This window comes from Gracilinanus agilis, chromosome 3, assembly GCF_016433145.1.
Source record: "Gracilinanus agilis isolate LMUSP501 chromosome 3, AgileGrace, whole genome shotgun sequence".
Classification (NCBI taxonomy): domain Eukaryota; kingdom Metazoa; phylum Chordata; class Mammalia; order Didelphimorphia; family Didelphidae; genus Gracilinanus; species Gracilinanus agilis.
In genome coordinates, this window is record NC_058132.1 from 438,198,175 (window position 1) to 438,224,735 (window position 26,561).

Consider the following 26,561-nt stretch of genomic DNA (forward strand, 5'->3'; position numbering starts at 1 on the left):
ACTTCCAGGGGAAAGTATGGGCATTTAACAAAATTGAAGATTTCCAAGTATTTGCACAGAAAAGACCAGGACTAAATGGAAAGTTCGATATCCAACCACAAAAATCAAGAGAAACATAAAAAAGTTAAATAAGAAACAGAGGGGAAAGAAAGAAAACTCATAATTTTTTAATTTGCCTCTTTAAAGCCTTCAATAAGATCTAATTATTTGTATTCCTATGTGGAGAAATGCTATGTATAATTCTTTGTAGTGAACTCTATTCACTATTATAGCAATCAGAAGCATAACTCATAGGGAGAGGACAGAATACGAAATGGTCTAAGATGATATGGGGGGTTGGAAAGAGGGGCTGAATAGTACGGGACACCAAGAGAAACTTGAGTGAATAAGAAAAATAGGATATTCTATTACACACAAAGAGGGCATGGGAAGGGGAGGGGATAAATACTATTATAAGGAGAGGAAGAGAGCATTAAGAGGTAATATTATTAAACCTTACTCTCAGTGTAATCAACCCAAAGAAGGAAGAGTAGCTATACTATCCATTGGGATATAAAACTCTATCTAACCCTACTGAGAAAGTCAGAAGGGATAAACCAATGGGAGCAGGGGAGTGGGGAGGTCAAAAAAGAGAGGGGAGAAGAAGGGAGAGGGAATTCATTAGGCCTTTAAAAATAAAAAGAGGGGAATAATAAGGGAGGGGGTAGAAAGGGAAGTTAATCAAGGGAGGGGATAAGGGATACCTGCTTAAAAGAAATCACTGGTTTAAAAGGAAATAGTGTAAGAAGAAGAAGTAGGACTAGGGGAGGATACAAAAATGTCAGGGAATGCACAACTGATAATTATAACTCTGAATGTGAATGGGATGAACTCGTTCATAAAACAGAAGCAAATAGCAGAGTGGATTAGAAACCAAATCCTACCATATGTTGTCTACAAGAAACACATATGAGGTGGGTGGACATACACAAGTTTAAGGTTAAGGGCTTGAGCAAAATCTTTTGGGCGTCAAATGAGAAAAAGAAGGCAGGAGTGGCTATTATGATTTCTGACAAAGCCAAAGTAAAAATAGATATAATTAAAAAAGACAGGGAAGGTCATTACATCTTGATTAAAGGTAGTATAAACAATGAGGAAATAACAATGCTCAATATGTATGCACCAAATGACATAGCATCCAAATTCATAAGGGAGAAACTGGCAGAGCTCAAGAAGGAAATAGATAATAAAACCATACTAGTGGGAGATCTAAATATTCCTCTTTCAGATCTAGATAAATCAAACCAAAAAAAAAAATAAGACAGAGATAAGAGAGGTGAACGAAGTCCTAGAAAAACTAGATTTAATAGAAATGTGGAGAAAAATAAATACGGACAAAAAGGAATACACCTTCTTTTCAGCTGCGCATTGTACCTTCACAAAGATTGACCATGTAATAGGGCATAGAAACATTGCAAACAAATGCAAAAGAGCAGAAATAATAATTGTGATCTTCTCAGATCATAATGCAATAAAAATAATAATTAGTAAGGGCATCTGGACAGGTAAACTAATTGGAAATTAAATAGTATGATTCTCCAAAACCAATTAGTCAAAGAAGAAATCATAAAAACAATCAACAATTTCATTGAAGAGAATGACAATGATGAGACATCCTACCAAACTCTGTGGGATGCAGCCAAGGCAGTACTCAGGGGGAAATTTATATCCTTGAGTGCATATATTAACAAATTAAGGAGGGCAGAGATTAATGAATTGGCATGCAACTCAAAAAACTAGAAAGTGAGCAAATTAAAAATCCCCAGATGAAAACTAAATTAGAAATACTAAAAATCAAGGGAGAAATTAATAAAATTGAAAGTAAAAGAACTATGGAATTAATAAATAAGTCTAGAAGCTGGTGTTTTGAAAAAAAACAGATAAAATAGACAAAGTACTGGTCAATCTAATAAGAAAAAGGAAAGAAGAAAACCAAATTGACAGTATCAAAGATGAAAAGGGAGACCTCACTTCTAATAAAGGGGAAATTGAGACAATCATTAAAAACTATTTCACCCAATTATATGGCAACAAATATAACAATTTAGGAGATATGGATGAATATTTACAAAAATATAAATTGCCTTGATTAACAGCAGAAGAAATAGAATACCTAAATAATCCCATATAAGAAAAAGAAATTGAACTAGCTATCAAAGAACTCCCTAAGAAAAAAGCACCAGGGCCTGATGGATTCACAAGTGAATTCTATCAGACATTCAAAGAGCAACTAATCCCAATACTATACAAATTATTTGATATGATAAGCAAAGAAGGAGTCCTACCAAATTCCTTTTATGACACAAATATGGTACTGATTCCAAAGCCAGGGAGATGAAAAACAGAGAAAGAAAACTACAGACCAATCTTCCTAATGAACATAGATGCAAAAATCTTAAATATCATATCAGCAAAGAGACTCCAGGAAGAAAGTAAGAAGATCATCCACCACGATCAGGTGGGATTTATACCAGGAATGCAAGAATGGTTCAACATTAGGAAAACCATCCACATAATTGACCATATCAACAGTCTAACAAACAAAAATCACATGATTATCTCAATAGATGCTGAAAAAGCCTTTGACAAAATACAGCATCCATTCCTATTCAAAACACTGAAAAGTATAGGAATAGAAGGACCTTTCCTAAAAATAATAAACAGTATATACCTAAAACCATTAACAAGCATCATATGCAATGGGGATAAATTAGAAGCCTTCCCAATAAGATCAGGAGTGAAACAAGGATGCCCATTTTCACCTCTATTATTCAACATAGTACTAGAAACAGTAGTAGTAGCAATTAGAGAAGAAAAAGAAATTGAAGGTATCAAAATTGGAAAAGAGGAGACTAAGCTATCACTCTTTGCAGATGATATGATGGTCTACTTAAAAAATCCTAGAGGATCAACTAAGAAGCTGGTAGAAATAATCAACAACTTTAGCAAACTTACAGGATACAAAATAAATGCACATAAATCATCAGCATTTCTATATATTTCCATCACATCACAGCAACAAGTGGTAGAAAGAGAAACACCATTTAAAATCACCCTAGACAATATAAAATACTTAGGCATCTATCTACCAAAACAAACACAAGAATTATAGGAAAAGAACTGCAAAACACTTTCCAAACAATTAAAACTAGATCTCAACAATTGGAAAACCATTAATTGTTCATGGGTAGGACGAGCTAACATAATAAAAATGACCATTCTACCCAAATTAATTTACCTATTTAGTGCCATACCTATCAAACTACCAAAAAACTTCTTTACTGAATTAGGAAAAACTATAACAAANAGATATGAAACTATACTATAAAGCAGCAATCATCAAAATGGTATGGTACTGGCTAAGAGACAGAAGGGAGGATCAGTGGAATAGACTTGGGGTAATTGACGTCAGCAAGACAGTGTTTGATAAACCCAAAGAGCCCAACTTTTGGGACATAAATCCACTATGTGACAAGAACTGCTGTGAAATTTGGAAAACAATATGGGAAAGATTAGGTTTATATCAACATCTCATACCCTACACCAAGATAAATTCAGAATGGGTGAATGACTTGAATATAAAGAGGGAAACTCTAAATAAGTTAAGTGAACACAGAATAGTATACTTGTCAGATCTCTGGGAAAGGAAAGATTTTAAAACCAAAGAAGAGTTAGAGAAAATTACAAAATGTAAATTAAATGGTTTTGATTATATCAAACTAAAAAGCTTTTGTACAAACAAAATCAATGTAGTCAGAATCAGAAGGGAAACAACAAATTGGGAAAAAATCTTTATAACAAAAAACTCTGACAGGGTTCTAATTACTCAAATATACAAGAGTTAAATCAATTATATAAAAAATCAAGCCATTCCCCAGTTGATAAATGGGCAAGAGACATGAATAGGCAATTTTCAGGTAAAGAAATCAAAAGTATCAATAAGCACATGAGAAAGTGTTCTAAATCTCTAATAATTAGAGAAATGCAAATCAAAACAACTCTGAGGTATCACCTCACACCTAGCAGATTGGCTAAAATGAAAGAAGGGGAGAGTAATGAATGCTGGAGGGGATGTGGCAAAATTGGGACATTAATGCATTGCTGGTGGAGTTGTGAAATGATCCAACCATTCTGGCTGGCAATTTGGAACTATGCTCAAAGGGCTATAAAAAATGCCTGCCCTTTGATCCATCCATACCATTGTTGGGTTTGTACCCCAAAGGGATCATAAATAAACAGACTTGTATGAAAATATTTATTGCTGAGCTTTTCGCGGTGGCAAAGAACTGGAAAAGGAGGGTGTGTCTTTCAATTGGGGAATGGCTGAACAAATTGTGGTATATGCTGGTGATGGAATACTATTGTGCTCAAAGGAATAATAAACTGGAGGAATTCCATGTGAACTGGAAAGACCTCCAGGAACTGATGCAGAGTGAAAGGAGCAGAGCCAGAAGAACATTGTACACAGAGACTGATATACTATGGTAAAATCGAATGCAGTGGACTTCTATACCAGCAGCAATGCAATGACACAGGGCAGCTCTGAGGGTTTTATGGTAAAGAAAGCTACCCACATTCAGAGGAAGAACTATAGGAGTGGAAACAGAAGAAAAACAACTGCTTGAACGCATGGATTGAGGTGGACATGATTGGGGATGTAGACTTGAAACTACCACACCAATGCAACTAACAACAATTTGGAAATAGGTCTTGATCAATGACACATTTTAAAACCAGTGGAAATGTTCATCGACCATGGGTGGGGGAGTTTGAGGGGGTGAAGGGGAAAGTAGGAGCATGAATCATGTAACCATGTTAAAAATGAATATTAATAAATGTTTTAAAAATGCAGTTTTCAGAAATCAAAAGATATGAAAAATGCTCTAAATCTCTCTTGATTAGAGAAATGCACATTAAAACAATTCTGAGATGCCACCTCGCACCTATTAGATTGGCAAAATGACATAAAAAGAAAATGACAAATGGTTAAGAGGATATGGAAAAATTGGGAAATTGATGCACTAGTGTTGTACAGTAATCCAATCATTCTGAAAAATATTTTGAAATTACTCCAAAAGCAAAACCACTACCAATTCTGTATTCCAAAGAGAAGAAAGAAAAAGTAAAAGAACCTATTTGTATAAAACATTTATAGCAGCTCTTTTTGTGATGTCAAATTGGAAAGTGAGGGGGTGCCCATAAATTGAAGAATAGTTAAACAAGTCATAGTATATGATTGTGATAGAATATTGTTGTGCTATAAGAAATGATGAACAGAATTGTTTTAGAAAAACCTGGGAAGAGACATATAAATTTGTGCAAAGTGAAATGAGAAGAACTAAGACATTGTACATTATATACGGTAATGTAAAGACAATCAACTGTGAATTTGACTACACTGAACAAAACGATGATCTAAGGGAATTACAAAGGACCCACATGAAAAATGTTATCTGCCTACAGATAGAGAACTATGAACTCTGAAAGTTATTTCAAACATACTCTTTTTTACCTTCTTCATTTTTGTTGCTTTGTGTTTTATTTTACAACATGGCTAATGTAAAAATATGTTTTAAAGGACCTCACATGTATAATCTAAATCAAATTGTTTGCCTTTTCAAGTAGGAGAAAGTTTCAGAAGAGCAAAGTGAACTTGGAACTCAAAATTTCTAAAAAATATTGTTTAAAAATTTGACATTTAATTGGGAAATTAAACAAAATTATTTTTTTACAAATAAACAAAATAAAAATATTTGAAATGCATAATGGGCAATGCAAATTTATATATGTGTGTATGTACAATATATATTTTATAATGATAATATATCAGGCAAGCAAACATTTATTTATTGTAATTTCCAATCCCTTCAGATGTAATGTGGCCTTTTGTCACAGGGAGTACAGTTCAAGTTACTATAAAATTGAGACTGCCTTCTTCAAATAGTTTGAGCACAATAGTCATTTAGTAAAACAAACATGGCTCCATTATTTCTTAATGTCTCTCTTAACAAGTTTAAGATGAGACCACATTTTGCAAACTCCCAGTGGGCAGCACTTAAGAAGTGAATGATATTGCTGTCTTCCTTAGTCAAGTAATCCCAAATGTAAGTAATTTACATTATGGCATCTGGGACTATTTCAACAGACATATTGTAATATGTCACGGGAAATCAGCATCTCTTTACATGTTTGATCAAGAGCTAGATGGAAGCTTTTATCACATTTATTTAATCTGAAACACACGTAGTAATTATGCTGGACCTTTGATTCAATCCCTTCCTGCTGTCTCAAGAGAAGGTAGAAAATGAGTCTGTCAAATGCAAGTGCTAGTATAGCTATGACCCAGTGGGTAGAATTTAGCTAAACCACAGTAGAGAGCATTGATCTAAAGAGCACTGAACCACCGGAAAGTTTGGTAGAGTATTATTAATGTCTTAAATGGTATGTATGGAAAATAGTAGTAGCTAGTTAGAAATCCTCTGTATTTGTCCATTTTATTTGTAGCAAATAATAATAATAAATGGCCTTGAGGAATCACCATTGTTCATCAGTCATATAAATCAGAACTATTTTTTAAAATTTCACCAAACACTAGTAGTTGTTTCATCAAAACTTCCACAAAGCTAATTCTAATTTCTTTTCCAATCTATCTCCATCCAAGTTAGCTTTCCTCCAGGTTAAAAGAACAGAGATTTGTATTGTAGTAAATGAGAAATGAAGCTTCCAGAATTTTCTACTTGGTAAAAAAGAAACACTTAATAAAGTCCTTTCTGGATACTGAGAAGTAAAGAATATATTTTTAAAGGTATAATCAAAGTTGAATGGCATTTCTGTCAAACTATAATCAAAGGTAGTTTTAAAAAATGATTGTTTGTAGATTGCCTTGTATTCAACTTGCAGGAAATTGAAGACACTTTTAAGAGCCCAAATGAGAAGGTATTTAGGACAATGAATTCATTAAACATGTGATAATTAAATTTAAAAATGGCAGCATTTTTTTTTCATATTTTATTTTTTTTAGAAAAATTTTCCATGGTTACATGATTCATGTTTTTACTGTCCTCTTCAGCCCCCCCTTTAATCCTCCACCCATAGATGACATGCATTTCCACTGGTTTTAACATGTGTCATCAATCAAGACTCATTTCCATATTATTGATAGTGGCATTGGTGTGGTCATTTCGAGTCTACATCCCCAATCATGTCTGCATCAACCCCATGTGTTCAAGCAGTTGTTTTTCTTCTGTGTTTCCAGTCCTGTAGTTCTTCCTCTGAATGTGGGTACGGTTCTTTTCCATAGATTCCTCAGAATTGTCCTGGGTCATTGCATTGCTGTTAGTACAGAAGTCCATTACATTTCATTTGACCACAGTGTATCAGTCTTTGTGTATAATGTTCTGGCTCTGAAAATAGCGGCATTTCTGATAGTACAGAGACAGCATGAACAATGATAAATTATAAATTAATTTACAGATGCAGTAGGAAATTATTTCTAAGTTTAGTTACCTGAACAAAAGCTCTATTTTTGGTTTTCTAAACAACAACAAAAGTTTTGATGGGATTTTATATCTTCAATTAAAAAAGGTAATAAAAAACTATAAAATCATTGTGTCATTCACTTTCCATTACTTTTTTTAAATATTATACCAGTATGACATATACTACTAGATATTTGGTTAGTGCCTCAAATTTCGTTTAATGAAGTACCATTGGGTTAGGAGTTTGTTTTTTTTTTATCACCATGACTTTATTTTCATCTCAAATGACATGTAGTAGATTCTAAAAGGCATCATTCAACCAAAATACAATTAAAGGGACACCATGCTTTACACCAATCTTTTACTTTTTCATTAAAGCCATTCTATGCAATTGTCAGATGTATCTCAATTGCATTTATCCTTTTATGGCTTCTTATTTTTCCTATGTTCATTTATTGTACAAAAATTGCTAAGAATTCAGCTATTTGTTTAATATAATTAGCAAAAGAAATCTATCAAGCACTTTTTTCTTTTTTTAAAAAAAGTAAAAAGATAATTTTAAAAGTATTTAAATTAATTCCTGACATAGCAGACAGGTGGATAATTTGATGGACAATATAAATAAAAGGGATGGACAGATGTCACAGGTTTTAATGTTATCTGAGTCATTAGTTTACAATGCGTCCTTGGGAAAATTGTTTAGTCTTCTACCATCCATATTTATGATATGGTAGCTCAGGAACCTAATTAAAACACTGGAAAATGTAGGACTGCAGAAAAGAGCTGGTGACTTTGTAGTGTGTGTGTGTGTGTGTGTGTGTGTGTGTGTGTGTGTGTGTGTGTGTGTATGCTCATGCTTGTGCACACACACAAACACACACACACCCCAAGACTAACCAAACAACACCCTACTGATTACAGGAATAGAAGTAGACGATTATGCCAACTTTAGAAGGATGGTAATGACTACATTGAATTTTCCATCACAATTAGAATATGATTTATTTTAGGTTTAATTATTTGATGACATCTGTGAAGGTCAAAGAATCTTCTTGTAGACAGCAGTTTCCCTTGATTTCTTACTGAGAAACCAATCATTAGCATAAAAAAATTATAAATACTTGGCTATCATTAAAATACTAAGCCATTTTTAGGTACTATTTACTATCCTGAAAGGACTTAAACACTAATTTTCATGATCCCAAGATAGTATATACAATGTTTCACTATCTAAATAGCTACTTTTCATCAGCTTGAAAGTAACAGATTTTAGTTAATCCTTCATTTCAGAGGGTCCTTGAATTTGGCACTCAAAGGAGAACTATTTTAATTGTAAAAATGAATAGTTGAATTCTGTGCAGAACAGACATGTAGTTCTGTGTAAGGAAATGACAAGGCAGTAAGCCCAAAGGTTTTCTGCAAAGATGTGGGACACAATTGTACAGATAATCATGCTTCATATTCACTTGTCATGCCAGACAGCATTGTTTCATAGACAGATCTGTCAGTCATTAATTCTTGAGTCAGTCTTTCCTTGGGGAAGTTGGTCACAGTTTCTGTTGGCATTATTTTACCTACCTATTTCTCAAGATCTTTCTTGCTATGCTCTATTAATTCATGAGATATGCAAATTTCATGTTTGCTTAAATTGGATGCATTGTCACAATGTAAGCATAGCCTATTGCAATTGCTTTGTGTGTGTTTCAGGAATGCTTTTGGCAATATACATCTCACACTAATTCTTTCATTATAGACAATATCCTAGAGCCTTAGTCCAACCAGTTTGTTAAAATTAGAACAAAGTTGGAGAGAAAGCATTTTCAGAGTTTATTTTCCAGATAACATATTTGATATATTAGAAACTTACAATATAGTCAGTTCCACAGTAAACTGCTAATATTATCCTTAGAACCCACATAATGAGACTTTCTTTTTACTGACACACTCTGCCTTATAATGAGATCCTTTTTTACTTAAGTAATTAAGAATCCTTAGAAATAGTTCTATATTGAACTATATTGAACTTGTATAAACTGAATTTTGCTTTTATGAAAGTATGATGATACCTGACTACAAGTAATGAAATAATATAGTCTATGAAAATTATCCAAAAAAGCAAAAGAGGCTCATGATGGATGAAAGGATCACACAAAAGGCAATGGAGAGACACATGATAGACATGGGCAGAATGCAACATATCAGAAATAATAAATTGCATGGGAGAAAAAGTTTAAAAAAGATATTAGAGAAGTTCATACGTGGGGGAAAAGACAGGTTGATTATATAGTGAAAGCATTAAATAATTGATGGCCAATCCACAAATTCAACTGGTATTTATGCAAAGTCAATAGAACAGCACCTCTGGTGGGAGGTAGTCCTTTTCAGAGTTACTCATCTGCCTTTGGTGTCCACTCAGAACTCAGCTCTAATCTGTGGCTCCAAGAAGCATCCTCAGTTGCCACACCCTGGTAAACTATCTGGACAGATGGGCTAAACTAGGGTGAATGTAACTGATGGACCACAAACTCATTGGTGGTTTAGTGAGCTGTCTACTCTGAGTTGTAAAGACTTTCCCTGCTGGAATAGGCAGATGAGAATAATTTATTCCAATGACCATGAAGACAGTTAAAGCAGGCACTACAGGGCACTTAGAGCTTGGTCAAACACAGAAGATTATGAAGGTTATCCTCTGCTTCCCAAACCACTGCCAGTCATCTTGACTTCTTGCTATTGGACTTAATATGACGAGACTTTGTGTAACTTTGCCTTACTTTAAGCCAATTCATGCAAAGTCAAGATATCTCTGTTGTTATTGATCCTCTTCTAACATGAAGGATGAATAACCAATATTTCTACCTGGATTGCCCACAAGCATCTCAAATTAAATTTTTTCCCTAAACAAAGTCATCATCCTTTCCTCCCATAAATTGTTCTTCTTCACTTGTGGCTACCATCAAGTAGAAAAGAATAGACTTGGATTCAGAACCTTGAAATTATATTTGTCTCTTCCCCCTACTCACTACCCATGTATACTAAGTCCTATCTGTACTATTCAACAAGTCCCCTTATATTCAGTCTATTCTCCCCATTCACAAAGCCACAACTCTTAACTCATCATTATTTCTCACCTGAATCACTACGTTATCCTCCAAATTGATCTCCTATTTCTACTATCTTCCATACAATTCATGCTCCACTAAGTTGCCAAAATAACAATCCAAAATGTCAATTTCATAATCAAAAAGCCTTTAGTATGTCTCTTTTTATTCTAGAAACAAACATAAATTCTTCAATTTGTTATTTAAGGTTTCCATGATCTGGCTCCAGGCTATCTTTTTAGTTTTATTTCATGTCCTTTTCTTTCATATTATAGCCAAACTAGACTATTTGTTCCCTACATCTCTCCACTTTAATGTTATTCTCCCATTCATAGTGGCTACTTTCTTTCTTTTTCTGATTTTCAAAATCTTCATCTTTCTGCAAAAGTCTCTTCTTCACTTTAAGAACTTTTTTTTTTAAAGAAAGGCAAATATGGAAGCATCTAGGTGGCACAGTGGGTTAAGAGCCAGGTCCAAAGACAGGAGGTTCTGGGTTCAAATATGGCCTCAGACATTTTCTAACTCTATGATCCTGACTAAATCATTTAAACTCAGTTGCCTATCCTTTGCTGCTTTTTTGCCATAGAACAAACATACAGTATTGATTCTATGATGGAAGATGAGGGTTTCTTATAAAGGCAAAAATTATGGAAGAGTGCATCAGTTAACAATCTCTCTTCTTAAAGGGACAGATAGATGGTACAATGGAGAGAGTGCTGTTTCTACAATCAAGAGAATCTAAATTAAAATTCTGCATTAGTCACTTAATATGTATATGACCCTGGGTTAGTCACTTAACTGCCTGTGTCCTTAACTCTTAAATGGAGTTAATAATAGCACCTACCTTCAAGGTTTTGTGTAATAATTAAATGAGATAGAATTTGTAAAATGGTTACCATAGAGACTGGCACATAACAGGCATTTAAGAATGACTTTCCTTCCTTCTTTTAAATTACTTTGGATTTACTTTATCTATCTATCTTTCTGCTTCCCAGGAAAATGTAAGCTCCTTGAGGGCAGAAAGAGTTGTTATTTTGCTTCTGTTTTTGTTTTAAAATGCACTTATCATGGTTTCTCATACAGATACAAGCAAAGAAAAATGTTTTTCTGATATGCCAAGAAATGTCATTAAAAAACTCACTATTTTAACCCTCCTCTTATACCAGAGTCTTGGAACATTCTTTAGACTCATGAAAATTTTGTGTGGAAGAGTAAGAGTAAAACATGTAATAAGGAGGATGGATTAAAAATGGGTATTTAAAGCCAGTCACAGAAAACTAGTATAAAAATTATGATGCCCTTTGTGACAGAGAAAAGATTTAAAAAGATTTACTTATCCTAACCCAGATACTGGTTAGGTTTAGAGACCCTCTGTGGTGAAAGGTGAGACAATAACTGCCTGAAAGGCCCTTTGAGGAACACCAGCTTAAATGGTTCAGTAGGTGACAAAGACCAAAAGAATATAAAAAACTGCTCATGGTTACTCCAGAAGGTCTGAGTGGAGGGAAAAATAACATTTATTTGAGATATAAAAATCATTTACCTGAGGCACAGGCATTTTTCCATCCAAAAGACCATTAAGCAATATCCCCCAAGTGTGTAGAGTCCATGCAATCAGAACACTTACCTATGGGCAGTGGTAGCTTTGGGACAGTAATTGATAGTTTGATAAGTAGGGCTCCCTGAGAGTGATAGGCAGAAGGAGAGCCTTGCCCAAAAGTGAAGTTACCTAACCAGGGTTCTGTTTCAGCAGCAACAGGATTTCTAGAACACATGTTTTCTACCTCTAGAATTCATTTACCTTTTTTTTTTCCTGACACGGGGGTCTTTGGAGAAAACTGTTCCCCATTGTTATATGAGGGATCAAGAAATATTTAGTGAATGGGTTTTCTTGATTATATGTATGTATTTGTAAATTTCAGTTCGATGTTTTATATCTATCTGGTGATTTAACTGTTCTGTGAATAGAGTCTATATTGGATAAATGGGATGTCAAAATAAAAATATATTTCTTTCCCCTTATATTGAACCCAAAGGTAGTACTGGGATGCCCAAGTGGGAAGAGATACATACTAAATATATTTAATTAATTCAAATAGTGAACTCTCTCTTCTCCCTTCTTCCTTGACTCCTATCCCTCAGGTATCCTCTGCTGCTTTCTCTTCATCTCTGTTTTACATGATGAAGTGATCTTACTCCTTACCAAGCCCAACCCCTTTACTTGTTCAAGTGATCCCATCAGTTCTAACAGAATGCCTCCTCTGTCTTCTACACTCTTCCACATGTTTTCGATTTTCCCCTCTCTACTGATTCATTTCTTAATGCATGTAAATATGAATATGTCCCCTATCCTGGGAAAAAATCCTCAATTGATCATTCTTTCCCTTTTGTTATCCCATATTTATTTTATTCTTTGTAGCTAAATTACTTGAAATGTGGTCTATGATAGTTGCTTTCTTTCCTCTCATCTCATTCTCTTCTTAAATCCACATAATCTGACTTCCCAGTCCTATGATTCCACCAAAACTGTTCTCTCCAAAGTACCTAATGCTCTTTGGTTGACAAATCCTGTTGCCTTTCTCAGTCTTCATTATCCCTGACTTTATTGCCTTTGACCCACTCTTCTTAGACTCTTTCCTCTCTAGGTTTTTCAGACACCACTCTCCTAGTTTTTCTCCTACTTATCTCACTACTTCTTTTCTGTCTCTTTTGCTGGATCCTCCTCTAGACCATGACTTATCAGTAGATGTACCTCAAGGTTCTTTTTTGGGTTCTCCTATCTTCTCCCTCTAAACTATTCTCTTGATGATCTCATCAGTTCCCATACATTTAATAACCATCTCTGTGCTGATTCTCAAATTTACCTTTTCTGCCCCATCTCCCTTCTGACCTCTAATCTCATATCTCCAATTGCCTTTTAGATATCTCAAACTAGATATCCAGTAGACATCTCAAAATCAATATGTCCAAAACAGAACTCATTATCTTTCCTCATAACTCCTTCTCAATCCCTATCTTACTTAGTCTCGTGGCAACACCATCTTTGCAGTCCCTTAGGCTTACAACCCAGGAGTTATCTTGGATATCTCATTTCTCTCACTCTTCATATCAAAAGTGTTGCCAAGGTCTATTGACTTCACCTTTGTAGCATCTCTCAAATACTGCCCTTTTTTTCCTCAGGCACTGCTACTACTCTGGTGCAGATCCACTAACCGTCATCATCTTACACCCTGATTATTGCAACAGCTTGCTGGTGGGTCTACCTGCCTCAAGTCTCTCCCCATTTCAATCAATTCTCCATTCAGTCACTATTGTGATTTTCCTAAAATGCAGCTCTAATTATGTCATACTACCTCCCCCACAAAGCAACATTCCAGTGACTTTCTGTCACCTTCAGGAGCAAATATAAAATTCTCTGTTTGGCATTCAAAGTCCTTCATAACCTAACCTACTCTACTTTTCAAGTTATCTTATACCTTACTCACTAACATATATACTTCAGTCTACTGACACTGGCCTCCTAACTGTTCCATGAAGATACTGTCACTCACCTGCAGGCATTTTCTCTGCCTGCACCGCCCCCATGACTGTAATGATCTCTCTCCTCTGCCCTTACTACTGACCCCCCCCCAACTTTCTTTAATTCCCAATTGAATTTCCACTTTCTATAGGATGTCTTCCCTAACCCCTCTTGTTACAGTCCTTTCTTTCTTCTAATTATTTTCTATTCATCCTGTATATAGTTTTCTTCACATATATTTGTTGGCATGTATTTTCCCCCATTAGATGAATGTAAACAAGCTTGTCCTTTGCGTTTTTTGTATCCCTAGTACTTAGCACAGTTCTTAGCACATAGTAGGCACTTACATGCCTATCGTTTGGTGGAAAAAGAAATTTAGAGGTACTGGAAATATATCTTTTCTCCATATATTATAATTATAGAAGCAATTAGTCCACCCTTCAGCAAAAAGAATCAGGAAAAAATGACATAATTTTTTCTCTACACCTATGACTGCTGGTTTTCGGGAAGCTAGCAAAAAGGAAATACTGCCTGAAGAAAATACTCCTGCTCTTTATATGTGTGGGACATTCATAAATTGGGACATGGCAATAGAATGGATGTATGTTTGATAAAGTATTTTCTGAAGCCAGACTTATTTTGCACTGTGTGGGTCAGATTCTGTACTCAGTTTGTAGTTCAGCAAATGAAGTCATAGAGTAAGAGAAACAGGAAGAGGCAAAATAAGATGAGGAAAGGCTTGGAAAATAAGCTTCTCACTCAGAGAAGAAAAAGTTAGCGATAACCTTACTAGCCATATATAAGAAGGTTCTTGTTAGAGTGATTAACGTACAACTGTTCAGTTTCCTTATAGGACAAAATAGAGAAAATATCCTTAAATTTCATTAGGAAGGATTTTTTTCTGCAACTTTCTTGCTGTCAGTTTTCTGAGAAAATGCTATGTTCTGCCAAACACAGTTGTGGCACATTCTTAATGACTGAAGGAAGGGAGATAATATTTTTCCAAGGGTGATTTAAATGCAGTTCACCAAATAAAACAAAAATAAACTAAATAGCCTATCAAAAAGTTTTTCTACTACTTTAATTTTATATTTGCTGAATTAACTTAAATATAATAAATTATAAAGATTGTCTTATTTTGTGCTCTTATCATATATGAAGTTGTGATTATATTCTTTAGTCAACATTTTGGGCAGCTATTCTATTTGGAGAAAACTTAGGAGACATGAAAGACAGTAGATTAATATTTATAGTAACATGAACCACAAATGTCCCAATGTACATGAGTCTCTTTAATGGATATATAAACAATATTAACAGACATCAGAGGCTGCTAATTCATGTTAATAGCTCTAGTATTATTATTAAAGTACAGCAACAGAATTTATAGTCTATATTTTCTTTGTCTACATTGTGCATTCTGACTCACTCTACAGTGATCAGAGTCAAATAACCAGTCGGTTTGATAAAATATAGAATAAAAAAATGTTTGACTAAATCAATTAGTTGAAATTGTGAAATTAGTTGATATAATGAAAATAGTATAACAGATTGCAGACATTTAAGGATTTTCTAATAGAAATTTACCCTATAAAAAGGGAAATATATTTTTGTGTATATGTGGGAGTGTTTATGGTAAAAGATTAAATATCGATATAGTTAAAAGAATGTCACAGTTAGATGACCAAAGAGTCATATTGAGAGTCAATATGGCACAGTGGATAGAGAATTGGTCTTGGAAACAGAAAGAATTGTAAGCAAGTGACACTAAAAGTTCATCAGCTAAATCATAAAAGCGTTCTGATCTACATTGCTAAAGAGATTACCTACTCTAATGAATTCATGCCTACTTCAATATTTAAATAATAGTGACCAGAATGCTAGATTTAGAATCAGAGTACCATGGTTCAATATGCACCTTATCTTAAGTTTAACCTCTAGGAGAGCCTTGGTTTCTTCATATATGAAATAATGATTTTGGGCTGGATAATCTTAGAGTCTCCTTACAATTCCAAATTTTACAATCTCCTTGTTTCAAAAGAGAGCATAAATAATGTTATTATGTTCAGGTTAGGTGCAAAATTACTTTGCAATTTAAGGAGAAACCATTTCCAAAGTAATTTCTTATGCTGTAGATATAAACACATTCCTCCTCCTCCTCCATGGCTTTTCTGTATAATCTTGCCTAAATTTAATTTGCATACCATTTACGTGGTCAGATCAGTATATGCCAATGTCACATGTTCTACATTTGCCTTCTTTCTTAATGGAGGATTCAATTTATTCATGTTATGCATGTAGGCTGAGCTCACTGATGTGCAAAGAGTTTCTGTGCATTGTTGACATCGAAAACATTTACAAGCTAGAAAGATATGAAGTAACTGAATCAAAATTCAGCATTTCTGAGAGGCCATGTAAAAAGGAAAAGGATTAAAGAAGCAAGAAGGGAATATTAGTCTGGTGTTACTGAAAGAACATGTTGATTTTTCTCAAAAACATGGAAAAATAGAGAGATCTGTTAGAGGGTCATAAATTTCAAAGAATTTTTCATTCATTCAATAGATATGTACAGAACACCAACAATATGAGAGACAGTGTGCTAGAAACTGCATGATGTTTTCCATTTGGAAGTTTAAATTAGGACATCATTGCGCAAAGGAATATGACTATTAAAATCTCTTCCATTGCAATGACAGGCTGTTATGGACTTGTTTCAAGGGAAAAGATGAAGGATCACTGTATTCTAGCCTGTTGGACAAAAACATGAAGGAAGAAAATCCTAGTCTTTAGAGATTTCAATCTTGTAATGGAGACAGTATGATAAAAAGTTATTTTCTTTTTATGGTTATAAAACATCTTTTACATTCATTTTATCATTTCAACTTCACAATAGTCTTGAGAGGTATATACTGACATATATTTTCAATTTACTGATGAAGAAACTGATCCTCAAAGAGGTTATGTTATGTTTAACCTCATGTTAAAGGTCACAAAGTTGGTTGGTAACTGAGTTGGACCAGCAAGCACTTCCTCTTCGTGATTTCTTGGTAGTGTTCTTTCCTCTAAATTATACAGTCTTTAAACAAGTTGGGAATGCTGTAGAGGGGATTCTTCTAGAATTCAATGCAAAGATAGATAAAGTGCTGGCACTGTGCTTGGTGCTCAGCCAGATGGTCTCTGAGGTCCCTTCCAATTCTGAGACTATGATTGATTCTATTTTTATATAGGTTAGATTAGATGACTGCCATGACCCCTTTCAATTTTGAGATTCAATGATTATGTGACTTCATATCCAAAGCAGAATGTATGCATGTGTATTCCATGACATTTTCCTAATAGAGAACTGAATATCATCCCTTTCCAAATTCAGCAACAAGCATCATATTCCCATGATTTGCCCCCTGATTCATCTTGTTCTTTTTTCATTTACCAATATAACCTTAAAGTCATTCCTCTACGTAATTTTTACCATTTCCCCACAATTTTTTTCTTTTCTTCCAATATTCTGTGCTCCCTTGAATGTCAATACTGAAAGAGGTGAAAATTTTAGTGAAGGACTCCTCAGGTCTAATAGTTACACTACTTTCCTCAATGTGGAGAATCATCTCTAGGGTCATTTGCATTCTTTAGCTGAAGAAGCCTAGGGAAAACAAAATTGAGTTACTACAGGAGGAAAACACTGAAATGAAGAGAATTATACTAGAATCTACCCTGGCCCCAAATACAATTTTGTTTTGCTTTGAAAACTTTTGCTTTCCTCAAGAACAGAAGCAATGTCTTTGGTAGGTTCACTTTGTATGTGGTTCCTAGCACAATATGATCTATTGGTAAATAAAGAAGACTAATGATCAGAGAACAAATTATTCTTGAAAAATTATATCTGAAAATTTAAAGTTAAACCTTCTCAAAAAAGTAGACAATAGCACACTTGCAAAAACAAATACAGGCTATAGTTACACATTACTCTTCAGTTTTCTCAAACACCACTGCTCATGACCTTGCCTCATAAGACTGTTCTTAAAAGGTGTGTAGGGCATTTAAGACAAGCTCTTTTTTTTTTTTAGACCCTTAACTTCGGTATATTGTCTCATAGGTGGAAGAGTGGTAAGGGTGGGCAATGGGGGTCAAGTGACTTGCCCAGGGTCACACAGCTGGGAAGTGGCTGAGACCAGCTTTGAACCTAGGACCTCCTGTCTCTAGGCCTGACTCCCACTCCACTGAGCTACCCAGCTGCCCAAGACAAGCTCTTAACAACAAATCAAATACAGTGGTTCTCATCATTTTTTAATGAAAATTAAATAAACAGCTGTAGAAAACAGTGTTATTTGTTTACTGTCCTTTATTTACGTTTCTTTGTACATGAACTCTTTGGGGAGTTTAGTACTTATTGATCTGGTATGGTTATTCAGAATCTATTTTACTTTTTAAAAGTTCCTATATTTTAAGAAGAAAAATCTGGTTTATTTTTGTTACCTTAGCCTCAAATTAATATATGTAGATTTATAGCCATTACATTAATTAGCTTTATTGGAAATTTTATCTAAATTCATGCCCCATACAGACTAAGGGAGCAATATATCTTAATGATCTTATCCTTCAAGAATAATTCTTGAATTTTGGGTTGTGGGGTAAAAGCAGTAATTAAATATAAGATTATAATATAATATGTGGCTCCAGAGTAAATGGAAGGATGTATTTCTCTCTAAGGGCTCTACTAATATCACATATTGCCATAGGATAATATATTTCAATCTAAAAATTATGCAAAGCTATTTTTATATTTTTAAATGTTTATCCTTCTTTCTAGAAGTCTAATCCATTTGAGAAAGATGAGGCAGTCTCTTAAAGTCATATAAAACATCAAAATTGAGTTTTGAATCATCAAATCATTCAAAGCTCTTTATTGCATTGGGCACTAGTGTTAGGGACTATTACTGCATGAACATTGCTAGTTAAGCACACTGTTTTCTGTCATGAAGAGCTATTTTTCATTACAGTTTGTGCTCCATGAGATCAGGAACTGCTTCTGCTTTCCTATCTGTATCTCTAACTTTTGGCACAGTGTTTTGAACAGAGTAAGCTTAAAATAAATAAAAGCCTACAATAAATCATCCATTCCATATACTCTAATCCATCTTCCAGTCAAATGTCAAATTGATCTTCCTAAAATATCTCTGTTCACATCACTCCCCCTACCCAAAAAAATCTTCAATGACTTGCTTAAGGATCAATATGAACTCCCTGTTTGGTGTTAAAGCCTTTTAGAACTTGACCCCATCTTAACTCTTCCATTTTTCTTACACCTCAATCCCCTATATGTACTCTTTGATATTTTGGCCTCCTTGTGTATAATACACCCTATTTCCCAACACTGAACATTTCTACTGTATCTCCCCCATGCCTGGAACACTTTCCTCATCTCTGCCTCCTAGCTTCTCTAGATTCCTTAAAACTTGAACTAAGGTCCTCACCTTCTACAAGTAGCTTTTACCAGGCCTTTTTAATCTTAGTACTTTGCCTCTGAGTTTACTCCCAATTTTATCCTATAGAGATTTTTTGGCACATTATTGTTAGATACTGTTTCCCCCCATTAAACTGTGAGCCCTTAGAGAGCAAGGCCTGTTTTTTTGCCTTTCTTTGTAACTCTAGTCCTTAGCATACGAGGCACTTAATGAATTCAAGTAGGTCTGCTGCCTAGAACATGGAAGCAACTATTAGAAAATAAAAGCTCTATGTAGCAAACATTTAAGGATGATTGGAATTTAGATAGGGAAAGTAGAGAGGTAAAGGAATGTTAAGCTTAAAAAGCAGCATTACTGCTCAGAAAGTCATATATCATTTATGTCCACTGAATTCCCTATCAGTAAAATGAAGACAATAAAAAAGATGGGACATCAGAATCAACCATGATTATCTCTCATCTAAAAATGTCTTTACTTGAGCTTTCCTTAAGAGATGGTTTTTGATCTTTGTCTTAAAGATTTTGACAGTGTACTCCAAAACTTGACTTGGCAACTTGTTCCATGGTTTATCAACTTTACTGTCAGAAAGGCATTCCTTGAAACCTAAATCTCTTCTACTGAAATGTGGATCTATATTTCCTGTTCCAACTTCATTGGCAATAAATAAAAACTGGTTATTAAATTTATTCAACAAACACTTGTCAAACCTCTACTATGTGTATCATATTCACAGTTATTCACACAATACAAATGAGTATTTCATTGCTACTCCAAAATCCCTAATTCCCACTCCTAAGTAAATAAATGGATTTGATTTTTATGGATTCCTAGCCTCTACCCTTCTAATACTACCCATAAGTGTGTAATATCACTACTTCTAACCCACATTTTTGATGGAAGGGTAAGTTAAATGGAGCTTGCCGTTAATAAAAACAAATTGATTTTTACAAGCATAAATTGCATATACCATCTGAGTTATATCAGTTCCTCCTTGAATAAATCAGGATCTTTTATTCTGACCCTTGACTTCCAATATATTGTTTCTTGTGTGCAGAAATATTCTATGAGACTTGCATCATTCTCTTTCCCCAGCAAATTAGCATTACAATATCTATCCCATAGGCCTCATTTTTCCACCTAAACAATCCTATGAATAAAAATCATCTTGTTCAATGACATTTTGATTACATTCACTCATTTTAAAAAGCCTAGAAAAGCTCAAAAATGTTTCGTATAAAAAATTAAAAGTTAAAGTAAAGATTTTTCAGTTATTTGCCAATGAAATCCTTTTCTTCAATATAGTAAGATTGAAACAAAAGAACTCTTAACTTGAATTAGAAGGCCTAGTTCTAATTCCAATTTATCAGTTACCATCTAATCAGCTTAAGGCAATTATTTAATGTGTCTGAGCCTTGGGTTTTTCATCTGTAAAACAGAGATGACAATGCCTAACATTTTACATGGTTCCTTTAAATAAAACATAAGAATATACAGTTGTATAACCCATGCAAACTCTTGACTTACATGGACTGAGCTAATTCTTAATATATTTCCCTAACCTTTTTACCATTTCAGAACCTCCCCAAAGTTACTTCTGTGTATTCCCTTGTTTGGTCCCTTGTTTCAGAAAGCTCTGATTGATTCTGGCTTGCTGTCACCTATGTCATCTCTGAGCACATTTTTACAGTTGTCCCAACTTCTGGAGCTTCTAGCTTGACCCAGAATGCCATTAAAACTTACCCACTAGTTAATGCCTTCCCATCTTTATAACTATCATTCCTAAAGGATCAGATAAGAGCCTTTACTGCACACATTGCCTCAGTCTCTTTTTTGGCCAGGGTGGGGGAAAAGAGATGGGCTGATACAATTCCGTTTACCTCTTTTGGCATGAATCCTCCTGAACATGACTGCTACACTGTTAATATATCAGGGTAAATAAAGTAAATTAATGTGCAAAATTTTTTCTAAAAAGATAGATTGATGCTGGATTGCAAAGTACATTAAATATCAAGTTAAGGAATTTGTATTTTGTCTCAGAAGCTTTGAAGACTTTTGAGCAGGAAGTAATATAGTTTGATCTATGCTTTTGGAAAATTATTTTGGTAGCTATGTGGGGAATGAATGAGAGAGGAGAGTACAACTAGGAAGGTATGGCAGTTGTCTGGGGAAAAGGTGAAATAAGCCTGAACCAGGGCGGTAACTAAGCAAAGAGAGAAAGAGGGATGGAATCAAGTGATATTTTGAAGGTAAAATGGATAAGAATCTGTTACTGATTGAGGGTATGTGGGAGGAGTTAGGGAAACAGAGCCAAAGATGATTTTTATGTTTCAACTCAGTGAAAAGTTTATAAGTTTATAAAGTTTATAAAGCAAGTTGATAAAAATGCCATTACTATTAATTTAATCCTATAAGCATACCTGATAGCAATCACTGACCATTTTATAGGTGTGATAATTTACCCTTTTCTTAAATCATTTACAACTATGATTGTCATTAAGTGGAATTGCATGTCCCATTGTAAGCCTAGAATCTTTATACATAATTATGTAATAGGTAACTCTAAAAGAGAAGTAATAGAACCCATGCTAATCTAAACTGGTAAGGAAATTTTTTTCTGCTGCAAATCCATAATAATGAAACCACAGCTCTACTATATAGTGCTATTCTCAAATAAATTTTTTTAATTAATGTGGAATATTACTTGTGAAAGAAATTCTTATATTTAAATGAGATTATTTTAATTCATTATTTATATATAATGTTTGATGCATATTTTCACCTTCTATGATAATTACCTGGACTGTTGCTTGGCAGTACAGTCTTCATTTTTTTTCTATTAAAAGAAAAAATTGAGATTTATAATTCTCCTCTTCATTGAATAGATAAGACATTATGTCTTGAGAGTTGGACTCACTTAGGATTCAGTACAGTAAAGCCATTTATCTTTTTCTTCCCATAAAAATTCAGAATGAGTCTACACTTAAAGGTAGCTGATTCATCACTTTACATGTCAGACGAATTACTAACCCTAAATAGTGTCATTTCACAGAACTCCCTCTTTTTAGTCCTCTCATATGATTTAGAAACCCTTTACTAATACATGCAAAGTAGAGAAATCTTAAACCTAGTAACCTTCATGATCTTTTGTGCCATCAGGTAAGGGAGAGTCTTAAAATACTGATAGATCTATTAGAGTAACTCACTCTGTTGTTAATCGGATAACTGTAGTAATTCATGGACTAAATAATTTAGAGTGAATTCTTAAAGATGCAGGATACATATATAGGATACAATTCATACAGACTCAGCTATCTGTAGAGGAACTGAGAAAGGCTGTACTTCATCTCCCCTTTTATTTCTATTGCAGCAGGAGGATGACAAGAAAAGAATATATAAGGGATTCCCACTAAGATTTAGCCATATAAATTTTGAATTACTCAGACACTGTTCAGCTGATGCTTATCTGATCCTCAATTCTCAATCACTTGTTTTAGTTCCTAGAGATGGCTATAGGCAGATATTCAGTACTAAAATGAATAAGCAAAAAAGCAAGGTGAGAGCAATGGAAGCTTATGTAAAATAGTACAAAATAGTATTTTGAATTTCTGTGCTTTCATTGAGACCATATACAATTGGTATACAATTAGAATTATACTATTGAAAAGATGTTGACAGAAAGGTAAATATTCTCCTCAAAGGTTGGAAAAATGAAATTTATGCATTTTTGAAAAATAACATAATCTGAATTGTGACAAAGGAATTACTAATGATGGGGGGGAATCTCTTTTGTTTTTAAAATCTAGATCCAAATGCTCTGGCTGGACAGACGGGCCCTGATCATGCTCTCATAGGAGGGATAGTGGCCGTTGTCGTGTTTGTCACACTGTGTTCTATATTTCTGCTTGGTCGATATCTGGCAAGGCATAAAGGTAAGAGAGATTTAATCAAAGTGTGGTCACCTTTTGCAGCAATACTTCCTTGTGACTAGGTTCACTCTACACGTTTTTTTCTTTGTCTCCTTTCTTTTTTGTAAATCATTTGCTCAAAAAATCTCAGCTAACACTCAGCATCTGGATTCCAGAGAGGACTTGATCTTTACCTTATTTTACAGTTGGATTAACTGAGGCAAAAGAATATCTAGCAACTCACCCAAGGTCATTGCATCGAATGAGGGGTTCAGAAAGAATTAGAAACAAGGCTGTCATTCATTTCTAAAAAAGCAGAGAACTACCATCTTTATAGTTTCTTCAAGATTAGTCACTGATTCTAAGTTTATATCTGGAGTTTCCACAAATATGTACATATGAGGTCATAGTAGAGAGGAAAGGATGATTTTTTTAAAGCATAACACAGTACAGAAATAGGCTGTGGAACCATTGTTCTTGATGTGGCCATGATTGATCTAATCATTTCAATCATTTTAATGGCAATTACTATTGTAGCTATATGGTCCCAATTACCCCTTGGCCATCCTCTAAGCTGAGTATTTGATCTATATAGATCTGGCCACACTTAACCTGCCACCTTCCAATGAAAAAGTGAGCCTATGTGTATTTTTTTAATTTAAAATAAATATCTTATGCATGACAACCTAATTGAAATTTGGTAATGTTATAAATAAAACAGCTGAATGTAGGATGATAGTGGCTAGTTAAATAATAAACATGCCAACCAATTTCTTTCATGTTGATTTCCATAGGAACTTACTTAACAAATGAAGCTAAAGGAGCTGAAGATGCACCGGATGCTGACACAGCTATTATCAATGCAGAAGGCAGCCAAGTCAACGCAGAAGAGAAAAAAGAATATTTCATTTAGATACAGACCTAGATTTTGAGTTTTCCTTATCAGGCTGACTGCTGGAGAAAACTGGCTATCATCTTTCAGAATTCATTTCTACCATCTTCTGCTCCCCTTATTAACCTCCATACTGTACTGCTACCAATAGCCAGTTTATACCAACAATCAGCTTTCTTTAATATCATTCTTTAATTACCCTCTCATCCATAATGCAGGACATTTATTATTGCCTAAAATTCATATTATTGCTCTCTTAACATACAGTGCTTGAATATACAGCCTTAACAACGTTAATCATCATCTTGAACCATGGTATTGAATTTTTTTCTACATTTAAAATTGTAATTGTATGCAAGCTTTTCTTCTCCAGTTTTCTTCCTTTTAATCATAGTCCTTTATCAGTATGCCATTGGAAAGTTTTCATAATTCACACCATTAGGTGAAGACCTAATGTGCTCAAGTTCAATCTAAGATTAGAGGTTTACAAAGAATGTTTTATATATGTCTATACTTCAAAGACAAGTTTTTGAAACATAAGCCCTAGAAAACACAAACATTGTAGTATAGTTTCTAGAATGCTTGGACTCAATGGTGGAGCTGTATCAATTTACTATTAATCCAATAGTACTTGATACTGGAGCCATGTGTTTGGGTTATAATCTTATCATGCTGTATATCTATATACATTCTGCATTAGGTTACTGTAGTTTCATTTACAAATAAATTTTTCCAACACTTTTACTGCTTTGGGGATCACAAAGATTAGATATGTTTCTGTATTTTTTTCATAATTTATTTGCTCCATAAGGACTCACCTACCTATACAGATTGGACGTATTCATAGGGCACAATTTCAAGACATTTTAGTATCTGTATATAGTGCATATAATAAATCCAATTAAACATTATTTGATACATATTTAACTTTTGGGGCTGTAGGTAAGTCAGTCACAAGTAAGCATTTTCTAACGTCCATTATATCCTTTTAGATATGACTTAAACCAATATTATAAGTAGATAACATGTATTAGTATTTTTGTCTGTATGTCCTAGCACTGTTCGACAGCAAATTTTTTCTAGTTCTTGTTAATTTTTTTATTTGTTATACAATGGAAGCACAATGTTATAAGGAAAGGTAATTTTAAGCTAACAACCAGTGCACAGCCTCAGGTTTTAAATTACAACCACATTTGATTAATATCCTAAGGAATAAACTCTTAAGTTTGCTATATAAAAAATAAAAATAATCTCAATTTTTTAAAAATTTGGCAGTTTCAGAGCTGCTTACCTATCTTGATTTGCCAAAAACAAACTGAAAAACAAGCATTAAGATATGTTTTGTGTAAAAATGGACTAATTATTTATATTAAATTCCTGTCTATGCATTTTGTGAGGTACAAACTTATTCACAGCGAGTAAAAGAGAATTTCTGCCATGTTTTTAGCTTCACAGAGAAAGTTTCTCTCTCTCTCTTTCTCTCTCTCTGGATTAGTTCTGAAATTTTGGTATAATTAACCATTAAAGAAATTTCATTATTCTTATACATGTCAACAACAACAAAACAATTAATCTAATACTTTTACTCAAAGAACTAAAGGTCTCTGTTATCTATTATACTACTAGATCAGGTGTCAGTATTTATTTCATGCTAAAAAATGAAAACCAAGACAGATTAATGTTACTCTCCCTTTTCTAAGTGTTGCACCTTTAAGGGAAAAAATGGTATATGGTAATTATACTTGTAAAGTTGAAACTCATGATGGCCTATGGTTAAAAAAATCTCTCGGGATTTATTTTTGGGGTAGGGGAATGTTTGAGTACATCATGTATTAATATCAAATGAAAGGCAAAGGTGCTGTATCTTAGATTATTTATCAAAAAAGTATAAATCTTTTAAGGACAATGTTAGAATTCTAAAACTTTTTGTTGAAACATTTATCTTGTTGATTTCTTTTAAAAAAGAGAAAAGACGATGTCAGTCAAGCAGCACTTTTTAAAAATATACAGAACATAAATAATATGATGTGGTTGAGTGTTAACATAATAAATCATATACAGTATGACATTTTAAAGAAATAAGTCTGCATTGATGTGATTGCATGCTTGTTTTTACAATTCACTCCATACCATCTGTGAAAAATGCAATAATATGTTAATATAGTAT

General features: G+C 33.9%; 1 protein-coding gene across 1 annotated transcript in view; it reads left to right on the forward strand.

The window, feature by feature from the left end:
- Positions 1–24,415, forward strand: part of CADM2 (cell adhesion molecule 2) — a gene marked incomplete at its 5' end in the record, with an annotated part of 414,789 nt that extends 390,374 nt beyond the window's left edge. Inside the window, 2 exons of the mRNA XM_044669250.1 lie at positions 23,401–23,526; positions 24,297–24,415. Coding sequence (XP_044525185.1) covers positions 23,401–23,526; positions 24,297–24,415 — 245 coding nt within the window. The remainder of the gene's footprint in view (positions 1–23,400; positions 23,527–24,296) is intronic.
- Between the last annotated feature and the right edge of the window lie 2,146 nt (positions 24,416–26,561).